The 14,057-nt window shown below is 46.0% G+C and overlaps 1 protein-coding gene across 1 annotated transcript in view; it reads right to left on the reverse strand.

Moving 5' to 3' along the window:
* Positions 1–14,057, reverse strand: part of SEL1L3 (SEL1L family member 3) — a 93,232-nt gene that overhangs the window by 19,301 nt on the left and 59,874 nt on the right. The window contains exons 14-17 of the mRNA XM_054582011.1: positions 10,641–10,703; positions 6,713–6,889; positions 4,481–4,608; positions 3,299–3,382 (exon numbers count right to left, since the gene is read on the reverse strand). Of these exons, the coding sequence (XP_054437986.1) occupies positions 3,299–3,382; positions 4,481–4,608; positions 6,713–6,889; positions 10,641–10,703 (452 nt within the window). The remainder of the gene's footprint in view (positions 1–3,298; positions 3,383–4,480; positions 4,609–6,712; positions 6,890–10,640; positions 10,704–14,057) is intronic.

Genomic DNA, 14,057 nt, shown 5'->3' on the forward strand with positions numbered 1-14,057 from the left:
GAAATCAGACTGGCAACCTTTTGGTTTGCAGGCCACCGCTCAGTCCACTGACCACACCAGCCAGGGTGCAATTGGTATTGTCTTGTAAAGTCCAACATGTGACCCTACTCCTAAGTTTATATTTCTGAGAAACTCTTCCTCTGAGGGTAAGGATATCCGTTAAAATGTTCATGTCCACATTCTTCTTAAAAACCAAAAAGTGGGGCCTTGGTCCAAGCGCTCAATTGTTGGAGCATCATCCCATACACTAAAAAGGTTGCTGGTTTGATTCCTGGTGGAGGCAGCAACAGGAGGCAACTGGTGGATGTTTCTTTCTCACATTGATGTTTCTCTCTCTCCCCCTCTCCCTTTCTCTCTCTCTCAAATCAATAGACATATCCTCGGGCGAGGATTTAAAAAAATTCCGTAACAACCTAAATATGTGCTCATATGAGAACTGGTAAGTAAACTGTGGTATATGATAGCAATGAAAATGAACGACCTACAGGGACACACATCAAAATATATGAATCGCAGAAACATAATGTTAAGTGACAAGAGCAGCTGAAGATTCCTGTATGATAATATTCTAATAATAGAAACCTCAGAAACAAGCCAAACTAAATGTATTGTTTAGGAATATACCCATGAATAGCAAAAACCATAAAGAGCAGGATTTGGGATGCCGGTTACTTCCAGGTGCTGCGGGTGGGGGCAGATTTAATCTGGGAGGGACCTACAACGCAGGGGGCTCCAGGGGTTCCTTTTCATAAGTAGGGAGGCAGGTTTACCAGTGTTCGTTTTATTGTTACGCTTGGGAACGTACATATGTATCACATTATTTTGTATGTACCATAGGACAAAAGAAGAGAAAAAACTCAACTGGCTCATGCCACCTCTCCAACCCAAACGCTCAGCTCCTTTTACCTGGATTCTTTCAGGGTCCCCTTCTCTTCATCATTATTCAGAGGTTTGGTTAAGCATCTCGGAGCCGAGCTCTGTCAGGCCACTACCCTCTCCCAAAACTATGAGTGGCTCCTTGCTGCACCACGGATTCAGTAAAAAGACATAACCTTCCACTCAAAACTCCATAAAGTAGTACCTCTTTGGTCTTGTTATATATGACTCCCTTTTACAAATCGTACCCTCAAGGCAAACTGGGTGGCCTAGACAGTCCCAGAATTTTCCTCTCTCTATGCTTTTGTTCCATCATTCCCTTCACAAGAAACTCTGATCCCTGCGTGGATAAGAGGACATTCCACCCATCCCTCAAGGCCTCCATCACAAAGGCCATCCTAAGTGCCCCAAACCAGATAGCGTCTTTTCCTCCTCAGAATCCACAATGTGCTTTTATATACTGTTCATGGTACTTAAGTTATGTTTGTTCTACTTGCCTAAGTTCATCCACTCAATAGTTTTTGAGCACTTCCCAGGTGCTGGGCACTGGGATACAATTCACAGGGCAATCAACAAGTAAAGAGCACTCGTGACCCACGGAAGGACCAAAGGGAGTGAGGAGTCAGGCAAGACTTCGGGCAAGGGCAAAGGCCCGGGGGTCAGACAGAACACAGGCAGCGTGAGAAACCGCAGGTAGCTCAGCATGAAGAAGAGAGGAGGCGGCAAACTACCCCCTGCCCTCCTTGTTGATACCCCCTGCAGCTTATGGCAAGGTGTCTGCCTGGATGGACTCAGTCAAACCCGCTGAACTGAATCCCAACTCCTAACTCACAACAGTGTAGGACACAATTCATCCCCCCAATCCCCTCCCCTACCCGCCCCCCCCCCACCCGGCAAATCAAGATCTTGTGACTCAATATTCTAAGAAAGACACCAGGCCACAAAAATCTTAATTCATTTTCACTTTCACAGCATATTTTTAAATGTTAAGGTAATGTTAAATTCAAAAGCAGGCAGAAAAGCTAAGCTACCGACAGGTCACCTCTTTATGGGAAAAAGTGTCAGACATTGTGGCGTGTGAGTGTCTGTGTGTCAGGGGCTGTTTACAGATGTGCTCTCCCTTTGGGAAAGCCCCGCATGTACGCCCTTTGGTATTTGAATGTTTAGTTCCCAATGAGAAGCTTGTGAGGAGCAAAGGGCGGCAAGTTTGGAAGGTAAGAATAGAGATTAGTTCACGTCAAATTTGGGAGTTCAGCAAGATAAAACAGCACCGAAATTGTAAGGTATATCAATTAGTAAATAATAATTTCATTAAAAATTTCTTTCCTATTGTGCAAAATGAGGCCACAGACAATAGACTTTCACAGGATGTTAATTATAAACATTTTTATTTGGTGCTTTTTTCACTGGGCTTATTTCCCCTGCATTATCTAATTTCGGATTCTCCATCACTGAGACTCTCTCTGTTGATTATGTGGGCACCCATGGTCCAAAGGAGAAAACGGCATTCTTTTGGGCTTATATTGAAATTTTTTAATTAAGGTTCCGATCAGAGTATGATCGATGTTAAGCCTGGTCTAATGTCTTTGAGGCAGTGTTCCGAAGAAATATGTGCTGATTTGCATAGCCTTTGTAGTTATTACTGAAATATCCAGATCATTTAGGCAATAAACCAGCCAAGAAAATGTAGCCCAAGGGAAAAGTAAGACGAAGTGCTAGAACTGACAGAAGAAGATAAAAAGATGAAGTCCGGGAGAGTTGGGAGAGGTGTGCCCTGTTTCAGAAAATCAAGGAGCAGCACATGGGGAGAATTTGAAGTCCCCATGTACACTGCCATGGGGTGTTCTTCACCCCAGAGTGCAGGATGAGATTTGCTGACTCCATCAGAAGAAGGTTAGGATGGGGAGTCTGTTTGGCTGTGATATCAGAGGTCGTGTGAGAGACTTCCTGCAGTCCTAGGCTCCTGGCCACGGAAAATGCGATGGAATATCTACGGAAGGATGTAGACTGAGCCCTAATTCTCTTCTTCCCACAAACACGGTGAAAATCCTGGACCTTTATGACCTGCCAGCCAGAAGCAGAGGGTTGACTAAGATCCCCTGTGGTGTGTTTAGACTCTGAAACCAAGAGAAACAAGCTTGAAGGAAAGAGAAGTCAACACATTCATGTGTCTCTCAACTTGATGAACGTGAATGCTTCCCCTAGAGAACTAATTTTTGTGTATAATTAAACATGGAATTGCTATGTTTTCCAATCAACAGCCAATCAGTCAGTGATACTCTGAATAGTATTACTGAGAGGCCGTGATTTCCCTGCAAATTGCTTTTTTGGTTGCATTTTAAGCTCCATCTCATAAGACTGCAGTGACAGATTGAAAGGTGAGGGCTGAGAAAGTTCACAGAAACGCGGGGCCCGAGCTTACCACGAGCCCTCCAGGTAGGCGTTGAGGCCTTTGCGAATGACGTGGCCCAAGTAGCCATTTTTCTCTGCAATGTGCTTTGCCCATCTGAAAAGGAAAGGGAAGAGAAAAATATCCAAACTGTGGCAAATTAAATAATTGCTTTTTTCTTCATATGATTTCAATAAATCCCACCTGGGGAATATTTTGCTTGTTAGAATTTTTATAGAGCAACAAACCAGAACTGAATATTAAGAAGGTAAAGAAGGAGGCATTTTGTGAGCTTGGCAATGCTGAGGAGTTGTCCGTTTATGGAACCAAAATAATGAAAGGTTCCTAATGAACAATTCCACCAATACAGGAAAAGATAACCTTTTTTTGATATCTTTATGGTAATTAATTGATATTAATTTTCTTGTCCTACCTTTGTTTTGGAATGGGGATTTTATAACATTGGGTACTTTTTTAAATTTTATTTTTAATTACAGTTCACATTCAATATTATTTTGTATCAGTTTCAGGTGTACAGCATGGTGGCTGGACAATCATATACTTCACGAAGTGTTCCCCCTATATTTCAAGCACCCATCCGGCACCGCACATAGTTAATCCAACATTACTGACTATATTCCCTTGCTGTGCTTTATATCCTGTGACTATCAATTTGTATATCTAAATTCTTTCTCCTTGGAAAAGATAATCTTTATGAAGAATTCTAGTACTTCATTAAAACATTTTTACTTATTTTTAATAAGGTTTCCCTCTTAGCTCTCTAATTTATCCTGGAGGGTAATTTTTAATAATTATTCTAAATCCTTAAGAATAATTATTAAAAATAGTAATTAATAATAATGAACTAGCCTATTGTAATCGTTAGATTTACAACCACTACAACAATATTATAAGAATATATAACAAGCTAATGAAATGGGAGATAGAATAATTAAAAAAAATATTTGATTAGTAATGACCTCAAAGCACAAGAGTAGCGGTGCTGGCAATTCAGATATGCCAAAAAGAAGCCATAAAGTGCTTCCTTTAAATGAAAAGGTCTGTATGTATAGGAAAAGACACAGTTTGTACACGGTTCGGTATTACGTATAGTTTCAGTCATCCACTGGGGGTCTTGAGACATATCCCCCAAGGAGAAGGGGGGACCGCTGTAGATGGCTTTTCCTTCATACACAACATCTGATAGATGCTTACACAACAGCCTTCTCAGGGTCTCTAGGGAACGTCTCCAGGTTGCCTGTTATATAGTAGAGAGAACACCACAAGGTCCCTTCGATGTGTCCGCCTTGTGCAGCCTTATGGAAATATTCACCAGCTAAAGTCTGTAAAGAGAAGAGATGAACCAACGTCACTCTCCCTTGTGAGGAGTCCTCCTGGCTGGGCTGGTTTCAGCAGAGCCAGCATGGTATAAGAGGCTTATACCTTCTGATATCTTTAAGGAAACCAAGGCGAGTCAAGGAAGACAGCCAATCACAGACATCAGCCTCTGGATGGGATACCCCCGAGCCCAACTATCCTGTTGATGAGGCCTGCCCAACAAGTGAGACAACATGTAACCACGAATATCACTGTCATCCCATTTCATCCTCATGTAACCCCTGCCAGCAAGACAGAAGACTGCATCAGAAGTCACGCCAGGTGAAAACGCAGGCGTTTGCTCTCCTAACCTTGCTTAAGACCTTCCTTTAAACTCATGCACAAAACCCGCATTTCCAAAAGGAAGGTGAGAATTAGAAAGTGACAATAAAAAACCACACTCCCAGATGTGTGGGAGGATGTTTGCAATGCACAGGGAAAACACAGCGCCGCATGTAGTCAGAGAGAAGCAGAGGGAAAAAAATGAAATGCTGGGACACGCATATGTTCCGCTGATTACTATTATTTTTCTGAGGCAGCTAACTGATTTTTCTTTATTTTAATTTTTATTTATTGATTTTTTTTTTGAGAGAGAGGAAAAAATACATCAATTTGTTGTTCCATTTATTTCCGGGCACCTGCCTCCCTGACTTCATCGCCCGCCTCCCCATCTCCTCTGCTTCTGCTCCTGCCACTCTGGCCGCCCTGCTGTTCCGCGAGCTTTTTCTCAGAGCTTTTGCCCTGGCTGTTCCCTTTCTGGAATGTTCTCCCAGATATCCACAAGACTCCTTCAGGAGCCCATACAATGTCACATTGTTACAGAGACCTTCTCTGATCTCTCTTATAAAACAGCACCCCCCAATATCGACCTTTCCTGTCCTCCATTTCCCCATGACATCCTCATATTATGTATTTAACAATTTACTGTCTTTCTTCCCCATAAGAATATACGCTTCCTAAGAACAGAGACTATTTTGTCTGCTGCTGTATCCCAGGGCCTGGAAGAAGGCCTGGCATAGGGTGGGCATTCAATGAATTTTGTTAAAGTAATCGTGCTCAGATTATTATCATCATCATCAATATTATTAATAATGAGGAGCTTCCATGTTACATTGGGATCCAGATCCTGACTCCAATAAGTGTATGATGCTAAGTTTCATACCTTTCAGAGCCCCGGTTGCTTATTCTGCAAAATGGACTTAGTAACAGTCCATTGATGTATATATGTATGTATGTATGTATGTATGTGAAAAGGAAAGGAACTATTTATTTAGAAGTCAGACAGATTTAAAACAATGGTGGATTTCTGCCATTAAATCCCATTCCCTTTAGAAACAAACAAGCGAAAAAAGCGCCTATAATCATACAGTCCTGCCTCCCTTTGCCAAATCCGGTCCGTCACAGAGGATACCAGCCAGGGGCAGCGTCTCTTTGAAAACAGAGGCCCGCAGCTCAGCCAGGAAGGTTCCGGTCTGCATTCCAGTGTCTCCCAGTTGTCTGTGTTGGGCTAGGCTCCCGCTCTTAATCCAAAATACAGTCCGCTTAGAATAAAAATCCAGAGGTAGGGGACTGCGCATATAAACCCTTTGTGAGTGTCTGGCACAGAGGAAGTGCTCAACAAGCACTAAAGATGATCACTGTTGTTTTCATTGTTTTTAAATCTGTTCTCATGTCAGGCCATCCTATCTGAACCCAGCTCTCTTCCAGTAAGATTGATCTCTACACCTCCTCTTGGTGTCTTGCTTATTCTCACCTTGTATCAGCTCCCCCTCCTCCTTAGCGCAAGCCTCCCTCCTCCAAAAAGCCTTCCCGACTGCTTTGGCCTTCAACCTTTCCCCTTTCCAGAACTGTTTGGGTCATATCAGTTGGCATACCCGTGGCACTTGGCTACATTCACTATCTTATCTTCCTGACTGGACCCCTCAGGTTTTTGAGAACATGGTCCGTGTCTTCGGGTGGTGCCTGTGCCGGCCCGAGGCTTTGTCCGGGCAGGGCACGCAGCACACCTTCACAAGGACTTCATGGACAAGTGACCGACTGGCTGTCCATTGTGTTTCAAGTTGTACTCACTTGATTCCTTCCAGGAACTCCTGGGAAAACACCATCCAAATACAGGACTCCGAGATTATAGGAAGCATCTGGGTTCCCCATTTCTTCTGCTTTTAACCAGTACTTTGCTGCTTTGGCATAATTTTTTTTGAATTTGTGGTAATACCATCCCAGACCATTGACTGCCTGATGCAATCCCTGGATTTTAGAACGAGAAGAAAGAAATTTTTTTAAAAAACACAAAACCTAATGAGAATCAATTATTGTGAAGGCATTTACATGAGTGTGAACGAAACCTTTCCTGTCCCTTTTTTGGGGGCAGGTGGCATGAAAGAGAAGCTAAGAGCTGGAACACAGGAGACCGCCTGGGAGCGCTCCCAGGTGGATTTCCCGTGGTGGCTGCTGGGATGCCTGCCCTCCAGCGCGGCAGTGATGCTGGCCCCCGAATCACCGCTCAGCTCCTCTGGGCTCTGACATGATGCCCTTGTCTACAAAAGCCTTTCATTGCCCTGCAGTATCAACAGCGCCCTGACATCCATGAGCGCTCGGGTGCAACGGGGACCTGAAACCTGCCCTGGCGGGGACGGTTTCTAGGTGACCTGTCTGACCATCTGTTGACGACTCTGTCCTGAACACCAACAAATCTTCCAAAGGAAGCAGCTGCGACATCCTTCTTGCAAAGTACAGGTGATCTGTGACTGCTTAGCATCCCAGGTTGGAGCTGAGGCAGAAGGGGAGGAGGGGAGAGAAGGGAGGAGGGTGGCAGGACTGAGTCTGAGCCTGGGGCTGGCACCAGGGCAGCGCTGGTTTATGTGAGTCCAGCCTCACGCCTCCTTGTCCTCGCTGATACACACTCTAAGGTGGCCTCCTCTGCTCTCCCCAGGTGCCCCTACCTGCTCCCACTGACCGCCTCCAGTCTGCTCTTGAGGACTCAGGTGCCCTGCCGGCGTGCGTGTGCCGACCTGGGCATTTGGCGCTCACTCCTCGCTTCTGGCCAGACCCACAAGAGCCAGCAGGGCGAAGGACTCGAGGGGCAAACAGTGCCCTCGCATCTGTGAGGTCTGTTGAGTTAGCGCCTAGGTGTGGGACCAAATCTCTTCACCTCTCTTTTCACAGGAGAAGACCACATGTCCCTTAACAACAGATGCCAAGATCCCAGCCTGCAGCCTTTACAGGCTTCGCAGCTCCTAAAGGCTACACCTCCTAGCCTTTGTGTTAGAACCCAAGTGCTGGGAAGTCCAGGAGGAAGAGACTGTAGTAGGCAGTTAGGCAGGTGTGAGCAGAGCAAGGATCATGGGTCAGGTGCAGGAAAGCCCCGGGTGCCTAATGGGCAAAACTGGGCAAATAAGGATCTTGCCCGCAGGATAGCCATCCCCCTCCTTAGCATATTGCTTGTCATGCGGTTTAGAACCCTGACCTTTCCTTCCTAAAGATGACACCTAGGCCTCAATTGCATTTCAGCTCCAGGCCCAGAAAAGTAGCAAAACCAGACAAGTGACGCCACAGCTGCCTCAGGACCAGCTGTGGTGACTAATAACCCCCTGCTCTGGCACCGACCAATCAGTGGAGACCACAACACCTAGAAAGTTGATGAATAGTCTACTGAGGCCTCCCCTGGAACCCCCCCGCTAGGATTCCCACATGCAAGGGAGAGATAAAAACCCTCAAGACAAAGGACCCAGTGCGCGCCCTCCCTCTGGGGGCATGCCCACACCATTCCCTTCCTCCTCCTCTTCTCCCACAGGCACGTGTCTGCTAAACCCTAAGGGTCCCCAGGAGACTTGCAACCAGGGAGCGCTGGGCAGCATTAGGCAGCTCCTCCCAGGTGGATCCCCTGAACTCCAAGGCCCCCATTTCTCTGACTTTCCAGTGAGCTGACAGCTGCCCTGCCTGGGCCCTCCTGTTGCTTCTTCTCCGCTAAGCCCTTCCTTGCTTCACTGTCCTGAGTGTGCTTTTGCTGCAGCCAAATTCCTGCGTGCTTTGCTGCACTTTCTCTCTTGACTGAAACCAAGGTCTCTTCATCTCGCCGGGAACAAAACTAGCAAAGGCCATTCAAATAGAAGCTCCATGAGGGCAGGGACCTTTGTTTGGTATCCTGAGCACCAACATTAGTGCTTGGCATGGAGTAAGTGCTCAGTAAGTATTTGATGAATGAATGAAAGCTATCCTTTGAATGCCGATGCTCAACAAAATGGAACCCAAATCGAACACCCTAAGGATCGACGGGAGGGTTTGGATGTGCAGGCTTCCAAGAGCTGACACCTGGGAACGGGCAGCACCATGGATCCAGTCACAGAAGCGTTCTCCTTGAGCCCTGCGCCGTAGCGGGTGCAAGGCCGGCTCTCGATCGGTCTTGCAGAATGAGTAGGTTTCAATGGCGTAACAGACCAGGCCATCCTACAAGGAGACCAGAGCTGGCTCTGGAACAAACTCATAGAGTGGACACATCCAAATGGTTTCACAGTGCTTACCTCCAGGGACCACCGGCTCATTCGAATGGACCTGTCATCACTCAAAACGTCTAAAGACCTCCTTCAGGAACTGCATTTGGACCTAGCTCAGGAGCCCTGCAGGAAATCTTGTTTTATCTCTTAAGTACTCCTCTGTTGTTCTGGACTTTACTGCTCAGTCGACAGATTAGCCTCCAAGTGATTTTTGGCTAATTCCAGAAATGAGACTACGTGTAAACTTCACCACAGTGCCTGACAAAGAGCAGGCACTTTGTAACTCCCCACTCAGTGGATGACTGAGAACCATTTAACACTTTCAAGGATGTGACTACTCCAGGCCATAAAACTGCATTTGCCTCAATCTTCATCTAAGCCCTGCTAAAAATACATGCAAAAATACAGCACATCAGACACCAATTCACCACCAGAATGGCTAAAGAGATGCAAATTTCACACCTGCCAGGAAACCCCGCCACTGTCCCGTTTTCAGGGTGCTCTGAAAGCAATGCCTTCCGCAACCAAAATTCAGCTGCTGTTCTAGATCTGCCCTGGAATTTGTGTCGGGGCCGGGCGCCAGGGTGCACTTCCGTGGGTCCCCTTCTCCTGGGACATACGCCCTCCTGACACAGCGCAGGCGGAGGAAAGCCTCGTGGCTCTCTGCCTCCACGCTCCAGCTCCAACTACAACACAGAAATGTCCTGAGTTCCCTGAAGAAAGCGAATGAGGAAGACCCACCTGGTTACGTCCGAAGTCTGTGACAGGGTGTCCTTGGGGTGGAGCAACATTTGAGAGGCAGAAGGGCTCTAAAGGGCCTGTTCAGGTTGTAACATTATAATGGTTCCTACAAATGTATTTATTTGCAAGCCTGTGTGCATGCACGGGAGTGTGCATGTGTGCATACGCATGCATTGGGCATGTGCCTGCACAGACGAATATGTATATGGATGTATGTGTGCATGTGTGCCCCCTCATAAGCGACATTATAACCTCTATTCTGTAGTGCTATGTTGAAAATAGCTCTTGATGACAATGCTGAAGAGTAAATGGTGACAGAAGCAAAACAATTTTTAAACCCAGTAATAAACCTGATAAACAGCCCCATTATTCAAGTGCGGAGAAGCCAGTAGGCACGGGCACGGCAGGGTTAACCTTCATCGGAATTAGGCTTTTGGTTTTCCTAATTCAATGGCATTTATATCCATTTACTTTCAAGGAGCCCCCGCTGCCTGTTATCAGAGCAGCCTTGATTATAATTTTAGCCTTCAAACAAAATTGGCCCGAGTTCTATTGACTGAAGGTGAATACGGCTTTTGAATTTTGCTGTTCCCATTGAAGCAGGTTTCTGTGTGTGTGTAGCTCTAAAAAAGACTACTGTTGCCATTCTGGCGACCCCTCCCTCCCCACTCCGCTTCTACCTTGGGGCTTTGGCTGGCCTGTTCTCTCTGGAGTGGGTGTATGTAGTGCAAATGTTTTCCTCTGACAATATGCGAAAGTGTTACCTTGGAAGCTGCTTTCTTCATCAGCTCCAAGGCAAGCCGTCTGTTCTTTTTTACTCCTTGACCCTAAACAATGATAAACAGCAAGGATTACAAACAACATGAACCCAGCGTGCATTCAAAAATATCATACGGATAGGTCCACGTTTTCTACAAAATAACTTAGAAATCAAACCCAAGCCTTCTTAATTGTAAACTGAATCTTAAAAATTTCTACAAGCAGAGCTCTTACATCATCATCATCATCATCATCATCATCATCATCATCATCATTGTTTTGCTTCTATCTGTGGAGCCGAGGCAACCAACCTCAGGCTCCCAGCTTAGCATCCACACACAAGTCCCCATTTGTCATCGAGTGGCTCGCATGCCTGTCAACCCACAGGTGCTGCTGGGAGAAGCGGTGAAAAAGGTTAAATGAGTTTGGCCATCCCGGAAGTGCTTCTCTGGGGATTATCTAATTTGCGGCCAGATAAAGCACTTTATCTGTGTCCACAGGCAAGAGTTATCAGGCTGCTGTCTGCGGCCTCCCTGGGTGCTCCCCGCTGTGGCTTCAGAGCCAGCTTCAGAACCATCTCTGAAGGAGTTACAACCCTTTGGAATGGGTCGTGTCAGGCAGAAACAGACAAGGTTCCTCCGGCAAAATCAAGTTTTCTCGGCGGAGGTGTTTTGTACGCCACAGGAAGAACAAGCTTTGGGGTTCTTGTTACGAGAGGAACTCCGTGGGACCACGCCGAGGTGTCTGCAGGACCATGTGGGGAAACGGTGAGTTTCAGGGGGCGGGGGAGCGGGAGGGGACCTTTGGGTCTCTCATGACATGGGTCTGACAATGAGGATGGCAGGCGGGGGAAGCCGAGTGAAAATCGCTGCTTCCTCCAAACTCCCTCAGAATCCGCTACGAGCACCCCCTCCACCACGTGCCTTTTGAAGTCCTGGTCTCAGACTCAGTGGTTGACAGGGTCACATGTTCTCTAAGGTGAGTGGACTTTGCAGTGAATCCAGCTTTTAACTCTAATTATGTAAATATGTAACTCTATAGTAAATGAGACAGCACTAGCAGACATTCCTGTGTTAATTAATGTGGGTCAAGCACTATCCTGCCACTTTTAATCCTCACAACAGCCCCAACAAGGTGCCACTATCATTCCCATCTGGGAAATTTGCCCAGAGTCACACAGTGAGAAGTGGAGGCAGGATCTGAACCCAGGCTGATGGGCTCCACAGTCCATGCTTACAACCCCCACGCTATATTTTCCCCTGCACATTTCAGTTCTGCACTGAAATAGTGTAACAATTCAAAAAAAAAACAAAACAAAAAACAAAAAAACAAACCTCCTTGCCGGATACAGAAAACATGCACAATATGTTTGTCTCTATATTTTGCAGGACAGAAAATAAAACTGTGAAGCCAGCTAAAGGTTAAATTGCATACACCAAGTTTCTATTAGACTTTAACTTACCTACTTAATAAAACCGATGAGCCAAAGCAAAGTAGGAGATGAAAATATTTCTCAGAAGTGCATCATTACTTCATTTAATTAGAGGGGGAGAGGAGAGAGGAGAGGACATGAGGCTATTGGAATAACTGGAGTCAATGGGACACCTTTTTTGATTTCTGGAAATGCACCAGGGCCACAGAATGTTGAACCCAGTGTTTATCTTTTTCCAACTTCTTTATTTTGAAGAAATACAACTGAGGTTCAGAGAGCCTGACTTATCCAAAACCTCACAGTTAGAGCTGCAACTAGAACTCAGAGACTGATTTCTAGGCAGGGATTGGTCAAAGTATTTGTTATTTAACCAGAAGAGGGAGAAGGTCTTGCACAAAGACTACACATTATACTCATATCTAAGTAGCACTGGAAGCCTTTAAGGGATGTGAGGTGCTGGTACAACATAATAAGTTCTCAGAAATGTCCACTGCATGTGTTCATTGAGGACAGCCAAGCAGTGAAAGTCAAAGCTCCATCCTCAAGTGGCTGCAAAATGGGATGGACTTGACTGTCCTGGACAAGCCACTGCCACCATCATGGTGCCACTGTTGAGTACAATAAGCTGGATGCCCACATAGTACAATAAGCCACGTGCACGTTACTGTTCTTCACATCTGGAAAGCCCATTCTCTGCACAGGGTTCTGCCACGTGGAATACACTCAGAGACCTTCTGGACAGAGGTGTAAAAATCTTCCTTTAAATGCCGATAAAGGGTTTTTCTCATCCCACTTAAGAATAACTTGGTTAAAATGCTGGAAAATCGAAGACGCTTTAGGGTTGGGGAAATCAGGCCCAAGGAAACAGTATGTCACCTGCAGAGCAGTTGATTTATGGATTTACTTCTCCCTCTAGATTGCGAGTTCCTGGCGGGCAGAAGTAATGTCTGAATCGTGCACTTCGGGCAGTGGCCAGACCCAACTCCGGTGGACAGGTACCTCTCCTCTGTGCCGGTCTCTGTCCTGTCTTCCCCATCCATGCACGAGCCCCCCGAGGTCAGGAACACGGCCCAAGCATCCATATGTCCCTCCATCTAGCACTAAGTCTGGCACTGTGGCAGCTCTCAATGGCTGTTTATTGAACAAATACATGAATGCATTGGCATATGGCTAAGAGTCAAACCATTTCTATGTTGATTTGACAACTGGAAAGAGAAAGCCCAGGCTATAAATTTGGAAACCATAACAACCAATAGGTTCTAAGGCTTTGGGAGGTGAGAAATGCAGCAGAAGTCATGGTTGTTAATCAGCGAGTGGCTGCAGCTGTGGTTCTGGAGCTGGGTCTGGCCACACGAATCCATGCTTTTGTTGGAAGACACTTGCTATGTGGGGGCAGCTGCTTTCTCTGGGCACGGACACAGGTTTCAGGGTTCCCTTACCAGAGCCAACGGTGTTCTACTTTTCCAAGGCTGGTGAACTGATGTCTCTGTGTTGGGGAGTGGAAAGCACAGACTCTGAAGCCGGACTGCCTGGCTCTCAGTTTCAGGTTTGCAATGTACTAGCTGTGTGACCTTGGGCAAGTTACAAAACCTCTCTGGGCCCTGCTGCCATGTACATAAACCACAATAATACTACACACAGTGCCTACCTCGCAAGGTTGTTGGGAGGATTAAATGGTTCCTACATGTAAATCAGATCATAAATGCTCAGTTAATCACTGTGAACTATCATTATTTTGTGTAAAACACTGTTTTATAGGTCTCAAAGCCCATTCATCATGTTATTTCATTCACTGTGTGGCCATCACTGTTGTCCCATGGGATCAGATAACTCCAAGGACACAGCAGAGGCAGGGCTCGAACTCCATTCTGCTAATGCTCTTCCCACCTGTCCCCGATTCTTCCATTGGCTTAAAACCAAGATCTTTGTTTGATCAACAGAGACTGTTGGGATCCAGCCTAAACACACACTTTAAGCTGTAATTTAATGA

Source organism: Pteronotus mesoamericanus, unplaced genomic scaffold (assembly GCF_021234165.1).
Source record: "Pteronotus mesoamericanus isolate MK-2021 breed Mesoamerican mustached bat unplaced genomic scaffold, CSHL_Meso_final contig_68, whole genome shotgun sequence".
Classification (NCBI taxonomy): domain Eukaryota; kingdom Metazoa; phylum Chordata; class Mammalia; order Chiroptera; family Mormoopidae; genus Pteronotus; species Pteronotus mesoamericanus.